Genomic DNA, 23,897 nt, shown 5'->3' on the forward strand with positions numbered 1-23,897 from the left:
AAAAGCATGCAGCAGGGGTTAGTGGCTCTGCCCGGTAGGCCCGCTCAGTGGTCTATCCATGATTACAGCAGCCACTGTGCTATAGAAGTACTGTTGATTTATTTTCCGGGAGCTACTGTTTTCTGAATTCATTGAGAGTTTTTGTGGGCCAGCAGTGTGCTGATACATCATCTGTCCTTTTGACTTTAATTTGCTGGTGTACTTAGCAGCCTGTGGTATTATTATTCATATGTAAATTGGTATTGTTATGCTAATATAACGGCTACTTTGTCACATGTGATTATGGCTCAGTCAAGGGGGCCTTAATGGAGCCAACAGTGCATGCCTTTCAATTAATATTGCAGATGGGTTTGTTAAATTGTTTTTGTTTTACATCAGTTTGTAAGTATTGAAAAAATTACATACCATGTAGTACACAAATAGAAAAAAAACCAAAATATGTTTAACAAGGAAAGGTATGAGAGGAAAGCCCATCTATTCCTGGTGTATGGATACTCGGTGTAGCAGCCTCCAGCTCGTATACGGTTACTTTATTTACCACTGTGCAGTTTATTAACTCAGTGCTAAACTGCCTGCTGTGTACATGCATACAATACATATTTCCCCTTATATGGCTCCTGGGTCTTTGTATGATCTACAAAGCAAAATATAAGGTCTCTAAATACTGCATTAAAAAAAGCTTTATGCACAAACCAGCAGCACTATAAACCAGCTCTTGTATACAGTCTTCTCATTGCATCAAATGTTAAATTATTCTAGTTTAAATATGTAGATCTAGCAAATATGATTAATAGGATTAATATGTCAGAATGAACTTTCTGCATCTGTAGCTCAGTGAGTTAGCAATAAAACAGTATCATGTTGTTTGCTATTAATTGACTTAATTGAAAAGTTAAACTTTTATTCTAACATTTCATAATGTGTGCAGTAGAGCTTTTAATCTCCAGTTCAATAATATGTCATAACAGTTCTGCTGCAGTGAGGCTTGTTAGATGAGTATTAATATTAGACAGCCCCTGTATGTGTGGAGCACAATAATGCAGGGCACACCCTGTGTCAGGCCACCCGTCCCTGGTGAATTATGCATGGAGGTATTCTGTCATTATCTGTGCCAGTGCAAAACGGTGATAGCCCACCTATCATAATAACTATAATAGCTTGGTGATTTAGACACACACAGCAGATGTTCCTAAGCTGAAATGGTGCAATCAGCAGTCACTGCTCATGGTGGAAACCCACATTTTTGTACATGCGTACACACAAGTAACTATATGAATGTGTGTGTTCAAGCAAGCTGCAGCAAAAACACTCATACACATTACACATTTAAGATGCATGCACACATGTTCTTCATCTAGCAGGGGGCTTTCCTAAGATATTTCTGTCGCTGGCATGGACACATTATGAGACGATTGGCACCTGGGCACAGACATGCAAAAGGCCCCACCAACTCTTCAACATTGAAGCAAGTCAAACAGACTTTGTAGGTTTTGTGTCTCTTTGGGGTCTTTTTCATTCTTGTTATGTTTGTTTTGTGTCTCTGAGGTAATTTTGTGCCTCTTTGTGGTCATTTTAGGTCATTTTCTTGGTCATGTTGTGTCTTTTCGAGGTCGTTTTGTTGCTATGTTGGTTTTCTTTTTGCCCATTTTTGTTATCTGGGTCCCTTTGCTGTTGCCTTACATCTCTTTTTTTGTGTCTCTTTGTGGTCATTTTGATTCTCCATGTGTTTGTTTGTGTCTCCTTGGGCCAGTTTAGCACCTTTCTGGTTGTTTTGTGTCACTTTAAGATAATTTTGTCTAATTGCGGGCAGTTTGTGTCCCTATTTGGGGTCATTCTGTGCCTCTTTGATGTCATATTGTGTCTCTGTGGGTTTTTTTTTTTCCCATTTTTGTTATCCGGATGTCTTTGCTGTTCTTTTGCATCTCTTTTTGGACTTTTTGTGTCTCTTTGTGGTCATTTTGAGTCTCTACTAAGTCATTATGGTTAATTTAAGTGATGTTTCGCAGATGAAGGTCAGGAGGGGCCCCTGGCACTTTGGCCCCTGGGCCTGTGCCAGGTAGGCCCATCCAGTAATCCATCCACAGTCAATGGAAATGGTTTAAATATTGTGAATATGCATAAAAAAGAACATTTTTTAAAAGATATCAAGAAGTCCTGGAGTCTTGGAGGTCTGAATGAGCAGCCCTGCACTAGGACAGACATGTATGTGTGTGTATTCAATACATGAACCTCCAGATGCAGCGATGACTTATAGCACAGAGGGGTGTGCGATTGCATCTTTATTGTTTATGCTGCCCCTTTTATTGTTTTTTTTCCCCCCTACAGACGTAAATAAATGTTTTGTTTGTGTGTGCTACCTGCATCTGCAAGTGTATAGAAGATGAGAAAAAGGCTGCATTACATAGAGCAGGTCTGTTGTCTGCAGTTAATGATTGTAGGCTAAACATCTGCAAAAGAGTGTGTAGGACTTGAAAGCAGCCGAGCTGGAGAGAGGAAAGCTGCAGAGATTTGAAATATCTCCATTGGACTAGTCAATACCATGGTGCATTGTTTTCTTTGTTTTTTTTTGTTGTTTTTTTAGGAATATGGGTTTTTGTTGCAGCTGTCAGTAGTCAGGCATTAGAAGTCATTTCAGTGAACACTTTAACTAGACAATTCTCTTCCAGCCCGGCTGTTGAAGTGTCACTCAGCTGTCAGATCCACAAAAGTTTGTCCTCAGCCTTGTTGTGAGCACAATAGACTGCTTTCTGAATAGAGTATCAGAAAGCTCACACATGCACGCATGCGTGCGCACACACACACACACACACACACACACACACACAAAAAGACATACATACTGTATATATATATATATATATATATATATATATATATATATATAGTAAAGGTGCACCTGCATCCACATAAACAACAACACATTTTCCTTTTCAGCCTTGGTGTTTTGACATTTCCCTGTTAGTCCGAGTCTTGTGTGTGATGTATTTTTGTGTTGATTTCATTCTTTTTATTCACATTGTCATTTCGCCCACTCCCGACACAAAGGCGAGTTCGAATCTCTCTACCTCTCTCACACTCTCACACACACACACCCCACCCCCACATCCTTTGCAGAGCATTAAAGCCCGCTCCTCTGCCTTGATTGACAGATTACCGTTATGGTGTCACACTGTCATGCTGACGATGATGAAGTACAACACTGTTGTTATGACAACCACCAGTGGGTAGATAAGTGTCCATACAACAGACAGATCTACAAAAAAGATTAAGTGGTTCCCAAGGCAGCTCCACTCCTGAAAGTGAGTAGGCACATTTTTGCCTAACATTACATTGCATTTTTCTCTGTGGAAAGAATCAGCTATGTCACACAGAAGCTTATAAAAGTTTCACACCATATCAGTGCATGGCTCTGGTTCTGCCCTTCCCAATAAATCAGTTATTTGCCCTTCAGACTGGCGGTATTCGCATTGCAGTCAATGCAGTCAATAGGTCAGTGGGTGTGTGAATGCTCAATAAGTAGGTAGGCAGGTTGCTTGTGAACAGTGCTTGTGAACCCCACTGGAAACATTTCACAAATAAGGTTTCTGCTAAGCAAGTGCAAATTAGATGAGAAGTTGATTACAGGCAGTCAGTGTTTTCAGTTGTATACGGAAGAGTACAGATTCCTAATTTAGAGAGGAACTGTACCCATCATTGAGTTTCATTGTAAGCTCTGGAGGACTTTATTGCTTTTTGTTTGTTTGTTTCAGTAATATTACCTTCTTAGTGTCTAGTCACTAGCCTCTATATGTTATATAAATGTAAGTGCAGCCTGTTCCACCGCCCACGGTTTGTCAGCATTTAAATTACCTGTTGTTTGCAGGTGATTTAAATATATATTGAGTCATGTTGTTTGCAGTGTGAACCTACGATAAATGAGTCTATTGCGTATCAGTAATGACTTTTTTTTTGATGGATCAATGACTTTCATCAATTGATGCGCATACGGTTACACATTATTCTTTAAGGATCAGTGTGTAAGATTTAGAGAGATTTAGTGGCATCTAGTGGTGAGGATTTCAGAATTGCAACCAGTTGAAACTTCTGGTTCAAATTCCTTTAGTGTTTGTTGTTTCGGAAGTTTGTACCAGGAGCTCAGTGATCAGTAGAGGTTTCCTCCTATCCAAAATAAACAGGCAGTTCATTAAAACTGGTAAAAACACAAAATCAATGTATCTCTGACACCAATTGGCTCATAGAGTTGGGAAGCTTGCCAACCACATAATAATGTGTACTCACGTTTTTTTCTTCCGATAACTTAAGATCCAAATGTTAAGGAGATTTTCACCAGGAGCCAAATAATCTAGAGAGGGTTCTTCCTCTTTAAAACAAAACATTGAATAAAGAAGGTTCACCTTACAAATCAGCGGTTTTCCAATGCTGCCCGTTGCAGATGGGCTTCTGACTGTAGTGGCTGATGCAAAAAAGAGAATAAGTGTAAAAGTGAATGGCTTGTTCTGGAAGCTGTGTTCAGTTTGACCCCTCTGAGCTACTGTAGAGCCATGACACAGAGCATGGTGATCTCCATAAATCAGGACTTGCTTCCTATCTAGATATAAACTGCTCATTCTAAGGTGACAGAAACACAACAATACTTATTTTCAGGTGATTATACACTGAAGAAAACATACTGATTATTCCATTTCTGCCAATGTATTCTCCTAAATCCTTCACACTGGACCTTTAAAATCAGCTTTCAGTAAAGTTTTTGAAACTTAAATGCCGATATGTTTAATAATTATTCAACCCATGCGCAGCTCCCAAATGCTATGAGTGTCCTTGAGATGTCTCTCAGCATTCAGTTTTTACTGTCAGTCATAAAACATGAGTATATCAGCAGAATATATCTATAAGCCCCCATCTATTGAACACACAGGGAATTGAGCAAGACATCTACAAATAAAGGCAAAGAGACTCTCTGGTATACTGTTTCTACACTACTGTGTTGAAAATGAGGTTTTTGTGGCTTTCATGACTCATCTAAATGCTGCTGGGGGAAAGTGCACAAGTTTATTGGTGCTGTTCTTCACTACTCATCTAAACTTTGGCATTGAGGGGAACATTTCAACACTTAGATTGTTCTACGAAGCCTCATGCCATCTTTCTGAATCTGAAAAGCCATATACATGTATATATGCAGTGTATAGAAAGGGGGGAATGCAATTATTGAGCCTCATTCCAAGCTAATTAGTAGGTTTATAGCCTAATGAACAAGGTCTATTAAATAGACTGGACTGCTTTGTAATGACCAACTTCCCCTTGTTTGGCTTGAGTGGTTCTCTATCACTCAGGTTTATCTCAGCCCTGATGAACAGCAGTCTCTCTGACAACTGACATTTTGCAAAGGTTGAAAAACAGGGTGGTGCAGTCAGGAGGGGATCACCCCTCAGCTGGAGAACTTGGGTTCAAGCTCCCGTGTCTGCGGCCATCCATCGTGCTTGTTCAGCTCTCCTTGAATGAAACACTGAATCCCTCCCAGCGCCCATGTGTACTGTAGCTGACCATTACATTTGACCTCTTTGCAGGCGAAGATGAATGGATATCCTCATCAATAGCACCGTTCCAGTTCTCCGACTTCTTACTTAGTCTTGATGCTCATTGACAGCCTCTCTAACCTTGAGGCCACTATGTGTGGGATTTTTATGTCATTATTGTGACAGGTTAGTCTTTATTTCAATGGAAAATGAACTATGGGCAGCCTCTGTGTTGCTTTTTCATTTCATTCATCTCTGGTGTCCTCGGGTCGGATCCAGAGTCGAAAAATTGTGAAAACTGAACAAAGTCTGTCTCGTTCAGATGAATATAGCTTTATTATTCTCTGTCCCTCTCAGCAGGGTGTTCCTAGTGTGTGTCCCGTATTAAATTAGACTTGCTGTTGCAGCCCTATTGTCACTTTATGTCAAAAGAATACAAATTCTTTCCTACCTGTCTTGCACTTGCTAGAAAATTGAAATTAATTGATGTCCCTTGTTCCACAATAAAAAAAACACTGATGATGAAATATGGATTTATGCCTGTGAAGATAGCAAATTTTCAGAGCACCAGGAAGTATTTGGGGCAACTTCTTGCTGAGGCATTAGTAAATGTCAGACAGGGCATTATGGTCTATTAGGCTCTTATTTAAACGATGGCAATAATGAAATAGCCCAAGACTGCACACCAAGCCTGCCATTTATTCTTCTCTCCAGCTCTACAGGATAGCAATTATCAAAGACGTAAACCGCTTCAATGTTTTTCTAACTTTTACACATTGTGTGTGTGTGAGATCTATGTTGTTGTGTATGTATTTACATTTTGTACATCTATGTTTGTGTGTGGAGATACAAGTAACCATGAAAAGGTGCAGAATCTGCAGCTGAATGCCTCACCTGTAGAGTGTGTGCTTGTGTGTGTATATTCTTGCGTTAGAGTAAACTGTGGAGCGTACACACACATCCACACTGACAGCCTTATCAGGACAGGCAAGTGTTCTTAAGTGCTATTATCTGTGAAGGGAGGCAGCTGGAGGATTTGAGCAGAACCTTGTGTGGCAGTGTGTAACTCTCTCAGAGTAATGCTCTCCAAGCTGAGGACTAATGACACACAAAGGGTGTTGCTGCTGGGATTCCTGTCTGAGTGACTATATACTTCTATCTTAAACACATCACTGACATGTTTACCTTAAGTATAAGACTACACATAGAGGAGCAGTATTGAAAAAGTATTTCACCACTGGGTGGATGGTCTTTAAAACAAAAAAGGCTGTCTATGCAGTAGAAAGACCTGTTACATGACCAGAGAAAACAGAGGAAAAGGGCTGTGGCGTTCACTTTTGCTCAAGAGGTAGAAAACCTACAACTATAGGCTGCACTGCGCCGTACCAGACCAGTAAACGCTTCTTCTAGTGGGTGATGTAATCCGAACTTGTCTGTTTAAAACAATGGCAGCTGGCTGGTAACAAACAGTGTCGTATTACAGTTAAATGGTAAACTAAGACATGTTTCTGAAAACATTTGAGGTGAGAAATAAGTAACGCAGTATTAAATATAGCTTTATATTTGATCGGCGCTGCTGAGTTTTGCCGTTTGATCGCAGTTTTTTCAGCCTCCGTTTTCGCTAGCCGTTTCGCTTTTTAATCGTCTACATTATTTTTTATTTTTCTGAAATTGTTGGAGAATCCTGTCTGCGCAGTTTTTTTTACACTGAGGTACACAAGTTTGATTCTTTTGCTCAGATTGCACAAAAGTATTGCTATGATATTGGATGTTATGAGGAATGTGATAAATACATAAATAAATGCAGATCCGACTGTTCTGATTGCATTATGTAAACTTTTTTGGTGGTGAGTTCTTTATACCCTGGCATTTTTTAAAATTTAAAATTACATAAAAAAAAGCAATATAGCACCTTGCCTTACATTATCACAATGTATCGCAATATATTGAATCATAACCCCTGTATCGTGATTCGTATAGTCAGATTCTTATAGCGATACACGGCACCAACATACATGCACGTATATACATATTCACATTACTATACACTGTACCTTAAGCTCTTATGTTGGTCTCCAATTGGTAAATAAAAATATTTTTGTCACCACAAGGCTATCACATCACCAGAAAGTTTGCTTGTTTGTGTTTACATCTTATTTTTTCATACATTAGTTATACTTTAAGTTCTTGAGTCTTCACATTCCCAGGAGACACAAATGCACAAATTGGGAGTGAAAAACCATGTTTTTCTTCCAGTCTATATGTTTGTGAATGCAAAGGAGAGTGTTTGGGTATGCATGTGGATTTTCTGGGGAACGGTAGAGGACGCTGTCTGTTGATGTAAGCTGTGTGGCAGTTGAGAGTGGAGTGGTGAATTGAGAATGTCTCTTTAATATCGGCTCACTGTTAAAAGAGAGGCGCTGCCTCACCGGTGTTGTGGCATTGCAGGCGAGAGTGTGCAATGTTGTGGAATAATGCTGTGCTTATTAAATCTCTTTCTCCCGTCTATCAGCTCCCTGAGTGTCTCATGCAAAAGTTTTCTTCCTCTCTCTCTTTCTCCCTCGCCTCTCTCTCTCGCTCTCACTCTCATCAAGCACATTTTAACACAGTGACACTATGTTTACTACTGTTATCCTGTTGTATTTCCTGCAGACACATGAAAGCACAGTTCCTCTGCCACCTTGTTATCATTCTCCTTTACTGTCTGTATATACAAGTATAATGCCAGTGTTTCCTGAGCTCTACAGCATCCCCTCTCTGCATCCCCCAAATTTAGATTTTGCCTGCAATGCAATCACTCCACCTATAATTAGGATTAGGTTTCAAGAACCGGTTCCAAGTACATTAAAGAACTTGGAATTTGTCAAGAAACATGTTTTGGATCCCACTTAGAGAGCAAAGTCTGGTCTTTGCTGTTCTGTCTGCATGGCTGGACATGTATGTCAGCAGATATGTTCACTATTTAAAAGACCCAGAGTTGGTGTTTGCAAGTCTTGTAAAAGACATTAGACTGACATGATGAAGTATTTTCTGCAGCTCAATATAAAAATACAGCCAGGTCTTGATATATTGCCCCAGAGTCGGCTCTGGCCAGCATGTAAATTCAGCCCAGTCACTGCACTAAAATGTTGGCATGGTGCATTTCTATACACCTTAGATACATTACATATCATATCAATGTTTCTAAAGTGACATAGATCTGCTTACATGTATATGAACTGACTTTGCCATCAGGGGTTAGAGGGTAAAGTGGATGGTGTGACCAAATCTTAGTAAAACAGCTGCCAGGACCACTGTTTTAGACCTTTAGCATTGATTGTGCCACCAAAACAGGGTGTCTTTAAGCGAGACATCAGCAGCATTTTTAGCTGTCATTGTTCCACTAAAATTTTGAAGGTGTTTAAAGCTGAAACATGATCTTTTCCCAAACATAACCAAGTGTTTTGGATGCCTCAGCGTAACCACGTTAACCACAGCGTTGTTGAAATGTAAAGCAATGTAAAATGTCAGCATATCTTCTCTATAATAACGTACAAATATTAGGTGGTTTGCAGAAACATACAATACCAACATTTATTATGGCAATGCCTTGAGTAAAACAAGTATAATACAGTAAATTTCACTTATGGCAGCCTGTAGATGGTCTTTGCTTGTGACATATTTTGGTTCATTTTCTTACACATGGAAAAAGAATCAGAAGCATAGGCCAATACAAGCTGCAATCAAAAGGCAGAATTGAACCAAAAAACTTCCAACTCTTATCTATAATAGAGAAACAAGGCCTGGCACATGGCAGGGAACTTGCAGTCCCTCAGCAGAAAAGCCCTGGTCAGTCTTATGAGTATTTATTTGAACCTTTTTCTGCCAAGCAAAGATTTGCTGAGCATAATCCTTATTCATATTCAGAGTCAGACAAATTCACAAAGGGAGGCTGCACAGTGCAGCCACACTTTAATAATATTCACCATAGAGAAGCAACTAGGGATGCATTGCCTTATTTTAATTTTCATTGCTGGTCTGAGTATTTGAACCAATGACCTTTTGGTCACAACCCTGTGTTTCTACACTTGACGCTGTTGCTGCCCCAACAATGGAAGTGTTTCAATAGGCTTAATATTCCTAAAGTCTTTATATAAATATTTTTTCTTAAAATTGACCTTTGCTGATATCAGTCAAAGTTAGTCCCAGCTGGTGAGTAATTGTTAAGTAAGTTTTAACAGTTTTAACAGTGTTCATTTGAATGTAGTCTGTTCATCATGAACAGGAACATACAGTCAAAAGAGAAAATTTGGCTGCATATTCAACTGTGCGTTATTTCCACAAAGCATTTCGTTTTGATTGCATCATTTTGGTTTCCAAAAAGAAATGAGTGAAATAAAAGGAAAAAAGCAGAGCGCTAATGAAGTGTTGCAGTTCAGAGCAAGTGTGTAGGCAGGTAAAAAGATTAAATGATAGTGCATGTAAAAATCATTAAAACAGTTTCTTCTAAAAAAATAGAATTACTATATAGCCATTTGCTTCATTCAAGTAGATTTATCTATTGAATCTTCCTCTGCCCACATTGCTCTGATTTGATAATTAGGTGATTTAATTTCTGCTTTGGTAATTTATAACTGATCAGACTGTTCCTGCATTCATGCTTGTCCCCTCTTTAGTGCTGCACTAGTGCATCGCAGTGATTAGCAGCCACATAATAATTACTTTCAGCTAAAGAGGAATGCAGGACAAGCTGCATCCTGAGGGGCAAGATGAGCAAAAGTGATGCAGACACGGTCAAAAATGCAAGAGACACAAAACTATTGATTATAGGCTAAACCAGGGAAAGAAAACTTGTGGCCACATGCAGCTCTTTAGTTTCCTGGCTCTCTTTTGGTTTGACAGAAATGACTTATTCTTTTTTTATATTTTAATTTTAATTTATCATTGTTGGCTCTAAAGCTGTAAAAATATGCAACCGCATTAAAAAAAACAGAAACAATAAAACAACAACTTTAATGTGCCTCAGGTGTCTATAGCCTGGTGCCTTATTGTCGAAGTTTTGCCAGACCTCAATAGCAGTTGCTAGTCTTGAGTCTCCCAACCTCGGCCAGCTATGGATTTCAAATTCAAAACAGGAACACTCCAAGAGAAAAATAAAGAATTTGATAGTGTGTGGATGAATTTGTTTGCTTTCACCATCAACTCTGCAAAACCTAAACTTGCTTTGGGCTCCAGACAGTTTTTTTAAAGTTATTATATGGTCAAAAATGGCTCTTAGGTTGCTCACCTCTGGGCTAAACGTTAATATTGATCCATGCGAGTGTTTCACTGCAAGGTAAAAAGCTGCATTCTTTTCTTCTTTTGTTAACATCTAAAACCACATGTTGAATCCCTTCAGAATCTGATTTTGGTGATAAAAGTCACAAGATTGGCTTCTTGCCTTCTGACTCAGGGTTTCACATGCATTTATATATTTGTGGCTGCTCGCCGCAAATAAAACATCTGCCACAAATATTTTTTGTTGTTTTATTTTTTAAATTGACAGTTCATTATGAATGTTGTTGAAATATATGTATCATTTGGTTATTCATTACTCCACTCGGGGCACAGATGGAGCAGCAGAATGTCAGGTGCAGTGAATGTTTGCATTCAGTAACAAGAGCTGCTCCCTTCATCTATTGATCTGATCTGATCATCCCTGAACAGATCAACAGATCAGTTATCCTCCCCACGAGGCACAAACTGCTGCTGAGGAAAAAAAATAACTCATTGAAAGCTCCACATGTGATGCGGTGACTGATTTACAAAAACCACCAAATCTGGAGAGGGGACCAAAAATAATCTCTGATAGAAAGGGACACGCATGCATGTAAAAAAAAACAAACAAACCATAAAAAGTAAGTTTGCATTGCTGTAGTCCCATTGGTGGCACTCTAATTCTGCGGTAAACACTGACTACTTTCAAAATCAATTGCCCTGTTCCTCTGTATGCTCTGCAAAGTTCTCAAAATTTTTTTCTTCTATTATTGAAACATTTAGGTTATGAATGGTTACAGATTGTGGTGTGCCGACGTCTGCAGTCTGACACAAATATTCACACCTTAAGTGAGACGTCGGCCCATAAGCGTGACTGAAGCGCCCATCCGTTCAGTCCACACAGACTCTGACCTCTGGTATGGTCGTCACGCTCCGGAACCAGCTGTCCTGTCAGCAGCGCAGGTCCTGAGGTTCTGCAAGGACAGCAGCGAGCCAAACTGTCTAACTGGCAGACTGAAATTCATTGAAGAAAAAATATTTCTAAAGTAAAGTTAACAGACTTTACTTATTCCCACATAGCTATAATTCTTTGTTCCTTTGCAACCTCTCGTCTTAGCTGGTTCCAAAATCACTGCATGCATTACGCCAACACCGAGGCTCCAGCAATGAGCTACTGTCTTTAAATCAAGACTTATTCGAACAGTCGAATCAATCTATAAAAGCTATTTAGAGAATGCCCATGTCTGGAAGACCATTACCATCTCAGTCAACCAGACAAATACACAGATAAACACATGTAAATGTATTCACTCGTCCTCATATACCTCAACAAACTTGTACACACATGAAAGCGCACAAGCACTTCAGACACAAATTGCACAATGACACCCAAGGCGCACATGCACACGCACACAGACGCGCAATTAGAAAGCCGGATATGTGGAATACCAAACAGTCTAAATGGGACAAACGCAGACACAAGCCAGCTAGTCCAGACAGCAAGTCTAATGGTGTAGATGAAGTCAGATGAAAGAGTCTATATGTATCAGTTAGTCTGTCCATGTCTGCATTGATCACACAGCAGGCGGCTCAATACTCATCTCCAACTCTCTCTTTCTGCCCGTCTGTTTCTTTCTACCTCCTCTTTGCCTTTTTCTCTCTGTTCAACCCCCCATCAATCACCGATCAATTGACAGCCATCAAGAGAATGGGAAAGAAGTCTCATTTGTCCCTCTGTGTGAATGTTTGCGTCCTTGTGTAGTTGTGTTAGTGTCTACAACAGTGTCCATGTGTGAATAAAAGGATTGTCACCTGAAGTCACAGGAACTCATTCTGTAAAATGTTAGTTTTTTAAGAAAAAAAGAAAGATAATTGGCCTGTGCTGACAAACAACTGAAATGGCATTTAGGAGTGAGTTTTATTTTCTTTTTATTTTGTTGTTTATTTTTGCATACTTCCGCAGTGAAAAGAAATGTAGGCCATGGTTCTTTTCAGTACAGTATAGTTGGCAGTCACTTTCCAAGGTGCTATTTTACTTTTCCTCATATTTTAGCACTTTGGAAACTCTGTTAATATGTATCTTTGCAATCTTTGATGTAAAAATGCTGTTGCATATTCTGCAACTGCCTTCTCTGTTATTGTTTTTTTTTTGTTATTCTTTATTATTCTTATTCTGCATCTTTCTTTTGCAGTTCAACGGATGAACAGTTTCGCTGGAATGCTCAAGGTAAAGTTCACTATTTGTTCAAACACAGACACACACACATGCACACATGCACGCGCGTATGCACACGCACATGCTCATTGCTCAGTCATGCATGCAGAGGCATTGTTGCATGATCTGACTCCTCAAACCTTTTCACTGTGTGAAGGATTTAGTAGCATCTAGCAGTGAAGATTCCTTCAGTGTTTTTCCCAGGAGCAGAATTTTCCGCAGAGGTCTCTTCTCCAAAACAAATATTCCAGGTCACTTAAACCGATAAAAAGACTGAAGAAAGCAGTTTCATGTTATAAATCAGTGTCACTAATGCTGTTTGGCTTCTCGCAGATGGGCTGTTCTTTTTCTCTGATAACTTAAGATCCAGATGTTCATGAGATTTTTATCAGGAGCCAAATTATCCATAGAAGTCTCTTTGTCTCCACAACAAGTGGACCTGGTTATTTAAACTGGTAAAAAAAAAGACACTGAATAAAGCAATTTTACTTATCTTATAGAAATAATATAAATCTTATAGAAATCTTTCATGTGGGTCAACTCATTGTACAATTTAGAGTCAGTGTTTGGTTTGTCCATTCTGGGCCACTGTAGCAACATGGAGTTGAAACATGGCATACTATGTAGATATAAATGTCTATTTCTCAGGTAACAGAAACACAATTCTTATCTCCAGATGATTATACGAGACATTCTTATTATATTATATTTCATTCATGCCTATTTATCCCCCTAAAACCTTCACACTGGACTTTTACAACCTTGACTTGTCACCCATATCACAAGGGTTTTATATTTGCAACACATCCTGAATTAAGGGTTAGATTTATTGCCCTGACACCAACAAGGCCTGACCCACCTCATGCCTGATTGACACATTAGGCAAATTGTGTGTCAACAAACATTTGGAATTTATACCAGCAACCCAGTGATGTATGGGCAGAGGCACCCACCCACATACCTGATGGATCAAAAGATGATTGCAAACACACACAGATGCGCACACACTCACATAATCACACGCTTAGTATATATCAGAATGTCAAAGTGGTGCCAGGTCAAGGCCCATGTTGGCTTTGACAGTCAGTGTTAATTTGCATATGTAAAGACCACAAACATACACTCTTTGGCTGTATTCTCACTAATCTGCTGCTTACATCCTCTTTTTCTCCTTTACAGCGGATGGACAAAAAGATATCGAGGACGAGCTGACCACTGGTTTAGAATTGGTGGATTCCTGCATTCGCTCCCTCCAGGAATCAGGAATACTTGACAGTGGAGAACGTAAGTGTACTTATCAATTTTATTGATGTGACTCAGACCAAAGCAGAACTGCAACCAAAACAAAATACAATTTCAGTCTAAGAACACAAAGGTACAAAAGGAATTTGAGCTTTATTCACATTTGTTCTTGAAATATTTCATTCGCAGACAGGAAATTAGTTGTTTATTTTATCAACACATGATAGGTCAAAATCAAGGTCTGCTCAACTCTAACAGGCACTCCAACAATAGTAAACAAACTTGTGACTGCACAGAAAGGAAAATAAATCTCATTTTTAATTGTCATGCACAGTGACTCCTTAAAAAGCGTGACTGTGGGGAAACAAATACACAGGCAATCTTAATAAATAATACACCTGTGGTTGGTTTAAATACGGAAGGATTATGGCGTGTATTGTTTGATAATTATTTTTGTTTTCCCGAAAGGAAATGAGAAAATGCACTCTTATTAGTCCCGAAGGACATTAGATATCTGGCCTGAGTGCAGCAATTCCTCGTGTTAATATTGTGCTTTCACTCAGATTTAATTTCTACTTACAGTAAGCAAGTTGAGACAAAGGGAGGATTTTGTTGCAGATTAGATATTAAGTATAGAGTGAGATTAAGTAAGTACAGTATTTCAAAATTTGAATATATACTTCACACACATCAAGTCAGAGAAATTTATTTAAAGCTATTGTTTGGCTCTGAAAGGTTGGCGCAGTCGATTAACAAATACAAATGACTCCAAAACTTTAATGGAATACTTCACCTTCAAATAGACCACATTAATGTCTCCCCCCAGTTTATGCTAAACTGGTGGGAAAAAAAACTGGAGGCAATGGAGAAAATTCTTGATGAACGACAGCAAAATTCTGTCAAAACATCTGTTTTCAAAGTCTTACACAATTTAAGCAGTGTGAATGGTTTCATTTATCCAATCTGATGCTCCGCACTTCCCAAACGGTGCTTTCCAACAGAAGTGAAACTTATCTTTTCTCTCTCCAAAGCCAGACCAAAACAGTAATTTTACCTCGCTGAACATGGGAGCTGCTACTCTAACACTGCCTCAGTCGCTTAGTTTATGTCACTTTGGTACTTTAAAGGGTTAATTCAGCTTCAGCAAAGACACAATAGCACAAACGAAAAACTGACTGAGGCAACACCAGCAGCTCCTGTGTTCAGCAGGGTAAAATTATTGTTTTTGTCAACAGACTCTGGATTTGATGAGAGCGAGGCTCATTTTCAGTTAACTTCCCGTGTCTGAAAGGGCCGTCTGTTAGGGAAGCAGTGAGCATACGACTGGATAAATGAGACTTGAATTACTGCACAAGTTGTGTTAGAGGTTTAATATAATTTTGCTGTAAAATGTGGACCCCTATGACTTCAATTCATCAAGAGTTTTCTCAGTTTTCTTCACAAATTCAAGTAACATGTGGTGAGTAGTTTATAAACAAATTGTCACCTGGGGGTTGGTGTTTTTTTAAGGCCTTCTTCTGTTATAACAGAAGTGTTGATCTATGTGCAGATACAAATGTCATTGCTCTTCTGTTGTGGAGACAGACATCAACACACCATACTGCTCCTGGATTTGTACCAACAACGTATCAGTTTCAAGTGGCCTTTCCATCCTGCAGGTCTTGTATTCTGATAAAACCAATCCCAACAATGATTGAGAGGCAGTCTGGGTGTGAGTTTTTGCTAAATGTGCTTGGCATTTTCTTTGCAGGTCATTGGTTTTGGAACACTGCATTCCCATTTCACTTATTGTCTGCTGACCTTTTTGATAGTTGATATTGCAGTAATGGATGGCATTTTAGGAACTTGCACTCTACATGCTGCTCAGCGCATTTCTGTATGAAGCGTTTACTTACATATTATAGCTTAAGTTTTACCATGTGTTGTTTGTAGTACTATCAGAATGGGCAGGCTAGTGAGGAGCACCTATGTAATACATGCAGCTGCACACATGACATTTATACACCATGGCACATGCATCTGCTTACAGTATGTACAGATCATGAGATGTGTATGAGGGAAAGCACAAAAGTTGAACAAGATAGGATGTATTAAGCTAATATTAACTCCAAATTCTGTTGCTAATAAAAAAAAAAGAACTGGTAACATTTAAACACATGCAGAACAGTGAGGAGACATGTCAGATAATTTGATTCTTATCTTGCGTTGTAGGAAGTGCCTCAGTCCCTGTCACTTCTGCTTTATCTGAGTCCAAATAGATGGCACTCTCATTGTGAGCACTCGTATTGTGGGTGCTCCGTTCCCAGCTGTTTTTCCCATTTCCCAAATGGGTTTCTACCAAAAGCATCACAATGTGTGGGTGCAGATAAATTCAGCATCGCTATTTGTGTTCGTGTATGTGTGTTCTTTTTTTTTTTGCCCCCAAATGGTAGCACTGCAAATAGCTTACCAGTAAATACACAGAGTAGTGACATGTCGCTGTTTTGAGTGAAAGGTGGCACAAAAGAGGGAGGCTTTTTGCTGTCAGCTGATACTAGAGCTGGTAAGGTGTCACAACAGAGCCATGTGGATAAATAAGTGTTCAGAAAGTCACAACCTCACAAAAAAGTTAATATCGGGATATGAAATGTACTTCTCAAAGCAATTACTGCGGTGTATTGTGCTGTTAAAAAAGATCAAGAAAAAGAAAAAGGTCATCCCTTGTCTTGAAGTGTGTGTGTGTGTGTGTGTGTGTGTGTGTGTGTGTGTGTGTGTGTGTGTGAACATTTCATAGTAAGAATATGGTGCTCAAATTAGGGTCTGGCTGGCACAAAACTTTCCAAACCAGTTTGATAATAAGCCAGGCACCAGAATGGACTTTTATATCAGATTTTATTTTACCAGGTTTCCCACTTGACTCAGCAGCTGCTCCAAAATGGAACATTATGATGTAACGTCCCAACAGCAAACGAGCGTCAGGCTACCGCGTCTCATCCCATAACCCTTTAACACCTGAATCGACATCCGTTTTCTTGTGCTGCATTCAGGCGCCTTTTACGAGCATTCAAATCTCTGAAACCTGAGAAAATTGGTTTGATTTCTTTCAAAAACACGGGAAAACACGTAAAGAGCAACTTGGCATATTATATACCACAAACTGCAAAAAAAATAAAATAAATAAATAAAAGGTGACAAGGAAATGATCTCAACATTAGGTGTGAGGAAATTATTGAATATCATCAAAAAATGAGGGAAAATGTTTAGAAAACTATAATCATAATTCTCTTTATTATTAAAATGTGTTACAGAAAAAAAGAAACTTTTTTTCAATCACTTACTTGAGGTTACTATCTTGTTGTTTTATGTTTTTTTCTTCTTGTTATTTTTAGATATTTTCTTTTTTAGTAATCTCAAATTTTTTGGCCATTTCTCATTAAGATTCTCGTCGCCCTCTTCCCGTGTTTTTGGAAGAAGTTAAGCCAGTTTGCTGAGGTTTCAAAGGGTTAAACATAACTTTCTGTTACTTAATGTACACAAACCACTGTAGGCCTAAAATATCAGAGTTGCACTGAAGATCGACAAGAGATGTAACCACTTAGATAATGGTTGAGTAGTCTACTTTCTATCTTCATTCATTTGTACATTACATTTTAAACAAAAACACATTTTATATTTCATATATAATATATATGTGATACTTACTGGAAATGACATACAGTATAGCCAACAGCAAGTAGCCTAGGTTGCTAGTCTTACCAGTTCCCTGGTGGTCTTCTTCCAGCCAGCCTTTACTTTGTTTTGGTTCTTGTAATGAAATGAGGAAGTATTTTAAAGATAATCCCTCATTTCAGCTTCATGAATCAGCCATTTCTCACCCATTGCAAAGATCTCGAAGACAGCAGCAGGAATAAAAAGATACATAGCATCCAACAAAAGTTCAGCTCAAAACAGCAGTACTGCGTCACTCGCGGTTAGTTAGGAAACCTCTAAAATTGGCTTCAAATCTAAAATGTTGCCATATTACCCTTTTTGGACTTTTTTGTTGTTGCAATTTTTGCTATTTAGAATGCAAAACTTTGAAGTTTAATATCTCAGAACAGCTCAAAATGCAGATAGGACCTCATAATTCTAAGGTGGCAACTTGATCTCCTTCATGTTGCCACTGTTGGCTTGGCAGTAAATTATGACTGGCCTGTGAGACACTAGTGTCTCTGTTAGTCCGTTTATAAATATAAAATTATGTTAATCACATATGACTTATTTCTAATGCAATACAAGTCGGATTTAGCTCCGTGACGCCATCAGCTCAGGTTGCTGACTTGTCATAATGACAAATGCTGTTTCAGCCAGTTTGCATAAAATCAAACCGGTTTAAGCTCGTATACTAGACCAAACTGGCTAAGTGAGGAATCTTCCCAACTCTACTCATAATTTGACTGACTTGCTGAAATATAAATTTTTCATGTGAGAACGGAGTCTATGAGACTCAACAGAGGCATGAAAGGACTTAAATCCCTTCTAGCAACAGTGTTTTTCATTTCCTCTCCCTCATACACACATAATCACACACATAACCTGAATGCACACACATAGAGTGCTTAAATGTTCACATGCACAAACACACGACCTCCTAAATACACTATTTCCCCATCCATCAGCCTAATGACTTCCCTATCATCTGACTATCAGGCACAAACACACTTTACGTCACACATACAACACTGAAACAAACACACAGTTTTTGTCGCACGGTGCACACATTGTAACAAACACCAAGGACGAGTGATGATGAGTTTGGGAGCTCCCACTCAGTCTTCGTAACTCAAAGTGCTGTTTAATAATTCATAAAAAGCGAGGGATGAATCGAGATGAGAAAAGACAAGTCTTTTGTGAAGGCAAGAAGCAGAGGAGTTGATCTTGGTTCACAGCGCGGAGGGAGAGAGGGATTCTGGGGGAAGAGAAAAATAGAGGGAGGGAGATAGAGAGAGCGGGCAAATAGATATGGGAGAATAATAATAAGGGGGCCTTTGTTATTTTGGGTGAAAAAAGAAACTAACATGCCAGCAAGCTCAGGGGAAGACACTTTTTGTCGACGTTATAAGGACATATTCACATTTAGAAATTGGGAAAGTATAAAAAACATCCTAGTTTTGGCTTCCTTACACTACATAACTGTAACATTATACACATGGAGTTTGGATTCAAGGGAGAGAGAGAGTAAAAATAGCGACTTTATGAAATATTTATACACTGCTGAGTGAACAGGTCACAGACCTAACTGCTCTTCAGTAAAACCAAACTACAAGTACAAACACACACAGATAACCTTTATAACCGCTCACACAAACGCCACCAATTATCGGGTGGTTTGTAACAGTTCCCTTCGGTTCGCCTCATCACTCCACAGTTTGGAAGGTAGTCCATCTGACAAACTGCCGTATGATGTTCTTATTCCCGATCAATATGAGCTTTATGCGCACAGCATGGGAATCAGAGAGAGGATTATTATTTGACGCTACAGCAGCGAGTGCGTCAGGTGGTGGGGATGATGCTGCTTTGAAACTGGGGGGTGTGGTTGTCGTGTGTGTGTCTTGTGTGCCGTTACAGTCATCAGTGACTAAAGCCGATTTGGTTCGTGTAGTCCTCTACGTCAACAAAAAGATGCTCAGGCTGTTAAAATGTGTGCGAGATGAAATGACCGTACTCTAGCCAATGAAGTACGAAGCCATATTTGAATATTCTGCAAAGTGTGCTGAACAACGGTGACAAAACAGTGTTTCGTGATTGATTCCAAACTTTCTTGTATCTTACACGAGGGGTCAAGTTTTGCTTGAGTCGACAGAACAAGGTAAAAATGAACATGTTTGGGGAGGTAACAAATCAAGTTATTAGGTGTTCCATCCATTACAACTTTCTCCTTTTCAGCCCTCCTACTCCCATCCTCTCCATCTCCCTGCTCCTCCTCCTCCTCCTCCCATTCTCTCTGTTCCTCTGTTTCTCTTTCCCTCTGCTAATAAATTATGTATGCCATCTCCAACTCAGAGTGCTGCACTGCTGCACTATCTGTTCTAAATTGCTGCTCTCTCTCTCTTCCCCATTTCACTCTTCGCCTCTCAATCTCTCCCCTTCACGCCTCCTCTCTTTCTCACTCTTAATCTCTCTTTACTCACTCTCTCACTCTCTCTCTATACACACACACACACACACACACTCGCGCACAAACTCAACTAAACCCCCACCACCTACCCAACCATACACCACTCCTGTCTATATCGGTAGGACCGGCTCTTCTTTCCCAGAGTTCCTTGCAGCTCAACTCCACCCCGGAGGCTTCGCTCCAGTACTCTGCCAGCTACCATAGCAACCAGACCCTCGCCCTTAGCGACAGCATCTCCGCAGCAACTCCTCAGCGCAGCGGGCAGGTTGGAGGAGCCGTGCACAGCTACAACCAGGTAGGAAATGCAGCTGTACACAGATGATAATGAGCATGCAAGTATTGATGGAAAAAACAACAAAAAATCAAACATCTGCCATTTGTGTAAACTTATCTGATCTTAGAAAACTTAAACCGATGGCCAGGGCATTTTAATAATAGACATCAAAGGAGTTTGGACATGAAAGTAACTCACCTGAAGTGAGTTGTCCACCGTTTATAGCTGAACTGTACTCTCATGCTCAGTGAAGGAATGCCAAGAAAGAAAAAAAAAACGTTGAGATATATGCTGATTTTCAGATTCCTCTGTTATTATGTTATTCTGTCACAGATGAGCGAACATCGCCCCTCTTTTTCCTCAACCCCCTTTTTTTCATGTACTATCTTGCATAGCGCTTCTCCAGCTACACGTGACTCTCATTGCCCTCACCAAATGTTTGACATCACAGTTTGGTCTCGCTGATCACATATTTATACAGAATCGCATTTAATTAGCCCTCCTGAAGTGCTTGAGTCACTACAACCGCCTTTTAAAGCAACCCATTGCATGTCTGTATTTGCCAGGAGGTGAGAGACGGGGTTAGACGAAATCTTTAAAGCTGTTCAGAAGGAGACAGGTAATCAGACGCTCTTAGACCAAAATGAAGAGATGATTAAATGCACACAGAGAAATCTCAGCGAGTGTCTTGTTTATAAAGACTTGAAAAGTAAAGCTGGAGACAAAGTCACATATTAATCACAGCAGCGCGCTGATAAAGAGAGAAAACCCACCTAATTACTCTCCAACCTACAGGAGCCAATTATTTCCAATTTTCATGTCCTTAACATATCAATGGTAATACTGCATACACACGTGCTTACATGCACAGATGTGTTCTTTCAAACAGACACCCACACGTCTGTTAAATCAGTGAGCAGCTGCAGTGCTTCATTAAAAGGTCTTGCCAGTGTCTGGGGCAAATGTTCTATTTGTGATAGATGGTTATAAATTGAAAGTAAGAGGAAATCTTTAGGTTCAATGAATATGACCCAGATCATTATTTTACAAAAGATTGCAGCCCTTTGAGAGTATATATATATATATATATCTTTGCAAGTACCTGCACATGTTCTCAGTAAGGCTTCTAGGACGTGAATGGATTTTTGTTTTTTTGTTTTGTTTTGTGTGTGTATGTGTTCCTCCGCTCATGTGTCTTTTGAAAGAGAAAGGTGAAAGAGGTGACATCTGTCTTTGTGAACACATCCATTCATTTCCCCCTTCAGTCCCAGCAAAACTCATTTCAGAGCTGGTTTCAGAGAAAGTACCAATTCCTTCCCTTAATAAGTAAGAAATACAAGAGGCAAAGACTGAAAGATAGAAAAACAGATAGACGGGCATATAGACAGATAAGGCAAAAGGAGTTTTATTCTGTCTGCATTCTGAATTCTATGATATTTCTTGTCCTCTGTTTCCCTTGTATTGCAGTGTTCTTGTCCTCTTTTCCCTCCCCCCGTCTCCCCTCCCTGTCCTCTCTGCTCACCATCTCTGTCTATGTGAGCATGAGTGTGTGTGTGTGTGTGTGTGTGTGTGTGTGTGTGTGTGTATGTGTGTGTACCCTCCTCTCTGATGTTTTTGGCTTGTCAGTGTAATGGGGCCAGTGTTGTCAGCAGGGCTTGTTGCTCATGAATAGCTTTACGCAAGCCAGTGCTGCCAGATAGGCAGGTGCAGCTTGCATGCATGTGCAGTACATGCAGGTTTTTGTCGCTGTGCTTGCAGGCATATGCACACGCGGGCTGTTTTATTGTGCACTCAGTGTGTGTACAAAAGTTTGCACAAGTGACTGTTTCAGGGAGAGTGAGAGTGAAAGGTCTAGCATGTTGCTGCTCTTCTGTGGGGTATTTATAACCCTGAGAGGCCCTGCTTTAATAATGCATGGATACATGGCACCTCAAACATCCCAGTGTTTTACTGGAGGAGAAAAGAAGCACTGCAAGATGACATAGAATGGGATGGAGAAAGTGCTCTGCGTCCAGCTTTCTATTTATTAGTTAACTCAGCCAACAATTCATCTATTCTCATTATTTATTTAGCTAGAGAATCACCCATCCATCTGTTTATGTATTCATTCGCCCCCTCTCCTCCTCATCAGTCTAAAGTCTATTTCTGTTTCACTTTGCATCTTGATGACTGTAGAACATCTGCAGCGTTAAACACAATCAAGCCACATAAGCAATTAATAGGGTTGTTAAAGGGGACCTATCATACTTATATTCAGGATTATACTATTGTATCAAACATTTTGAGTTTCTACTCGAACAAGTTTACATGCTTTTATCTAAATGTTAAAAAAACAAACAAATGGAACACATGTATTCACCCTGTCTGAGACACCCTGTTTTATTGCTTGTTTCTTTAAGCCCTTTCACAAAAAAGTCCACTGTGCTGCGACTGACCAGCGTTTCCAGACCTCCACTCTCAGTGTCTCTGCACCGTCATTGCAGCAAGGGGAAGGAATGTAATGGAGCATTTTCTATCGTGAAAAATCACCAATAAAAGCTTCTAAAACAAAATCTGTACAAAATCAGACATGATATATCAGAAATTTGAACGGAAATGAGAAAGAAATTAAACACTGGCAACTTGTCGCCTTAGGATTGACTGTAACATATTGTATAGCAGCACTTTCTACTGTGGAAAATCACTCATCAAAGCTGCTAATAACTAAAATCTTCACAACTGGACATGTTCCATGAAGAATGGGAAAAAATTAACAACATCGGCAACAGAGATTACATATTTTCCTAATGTTAGCATGTCGCTACAGATAGCATAGATTTGCAGTGTTGGAAATGGCTGTGAGGGAGTATAGTGACACTTTCTACAGTGAAATATCACTAATTAAAGCCTCTGAAATAAAATCTTCACAGCCAGACATACTCCAGCAGGAATGTCATCCAAAAACATGAAAAAGATGTATAAGATCAGCATCCAGATTTACATTTTTCCTGATATTACCATGTAGCTACATGTGACAATGTAGGCTACATAGTGTAAACGCTTGCAGTTGTGAGCCTGGAGTAGATGACCATATAAAAAAAATCTGTCACAAGCTTATTTAAAAATGTTTTTGTATGAAGAAAAAAACTGTTGGAAAATTGGGTATTCAGAATGGTCTGAAGCCAGAGGTTTTTGCTCACAGGAAATACTTTTACATATGTTACGCATATTTAAAATGAACATCCAACATTTTAACATTATAGATATGACAGAAAATAAGGGAAAGCATAATTGGTCTCCTTT

General features: G+C 39.4%; 1 protein-coding gene across 5 annotated transcripts in view; it reads left to right on the forward strand.

The window, feature by feature from the left end:
- ctnnd2a (catenin (cadherin-associated protein), delta 2a) overlaps positions 1 to 23,897 on the forward strand; it is a 318,237-nt gene that overhangs the window by 122,438 nt on the left and 171,902 nt on the right. For all 5 annotated transcript variants that reach the window (XM_088071967.1, XM_088071968.1, XM_088071966.1 and 2 more), the window contains exons 4-6: positions 12,941 to 12,975; positions 14,143 to 14,247; positions 20,464 to 20,636. In XM_088071967.1, coding sequence (XP_087928093.1) covers positions 12,941 to 12,975; positions 14,143 to 14,247; positions 20,464 to 20,636 — 313 coding nt within the window. The remainder of the gene's footprint in view (positions 1 to 12,940; positions 12,976 to 14,142; positions 14,248 to 20,463; positions 20,637 to 23,897) is intronic.

Source organism: Plectropomus leopardus, chromosome 21, assembly GCF_026936395.1.
Source record: "Plectropomus leopardus strain MGB_pleo_1.0 chromosome 21, ASM2693639v1, whole genome shotgun sequence".
NCBI classification, from domain to species: Eukaryota; Metazoa; Chordata; class Actinopteri; order Perciformes; family Serranidae; genus Plectropomus; species Plectropomus leopardus.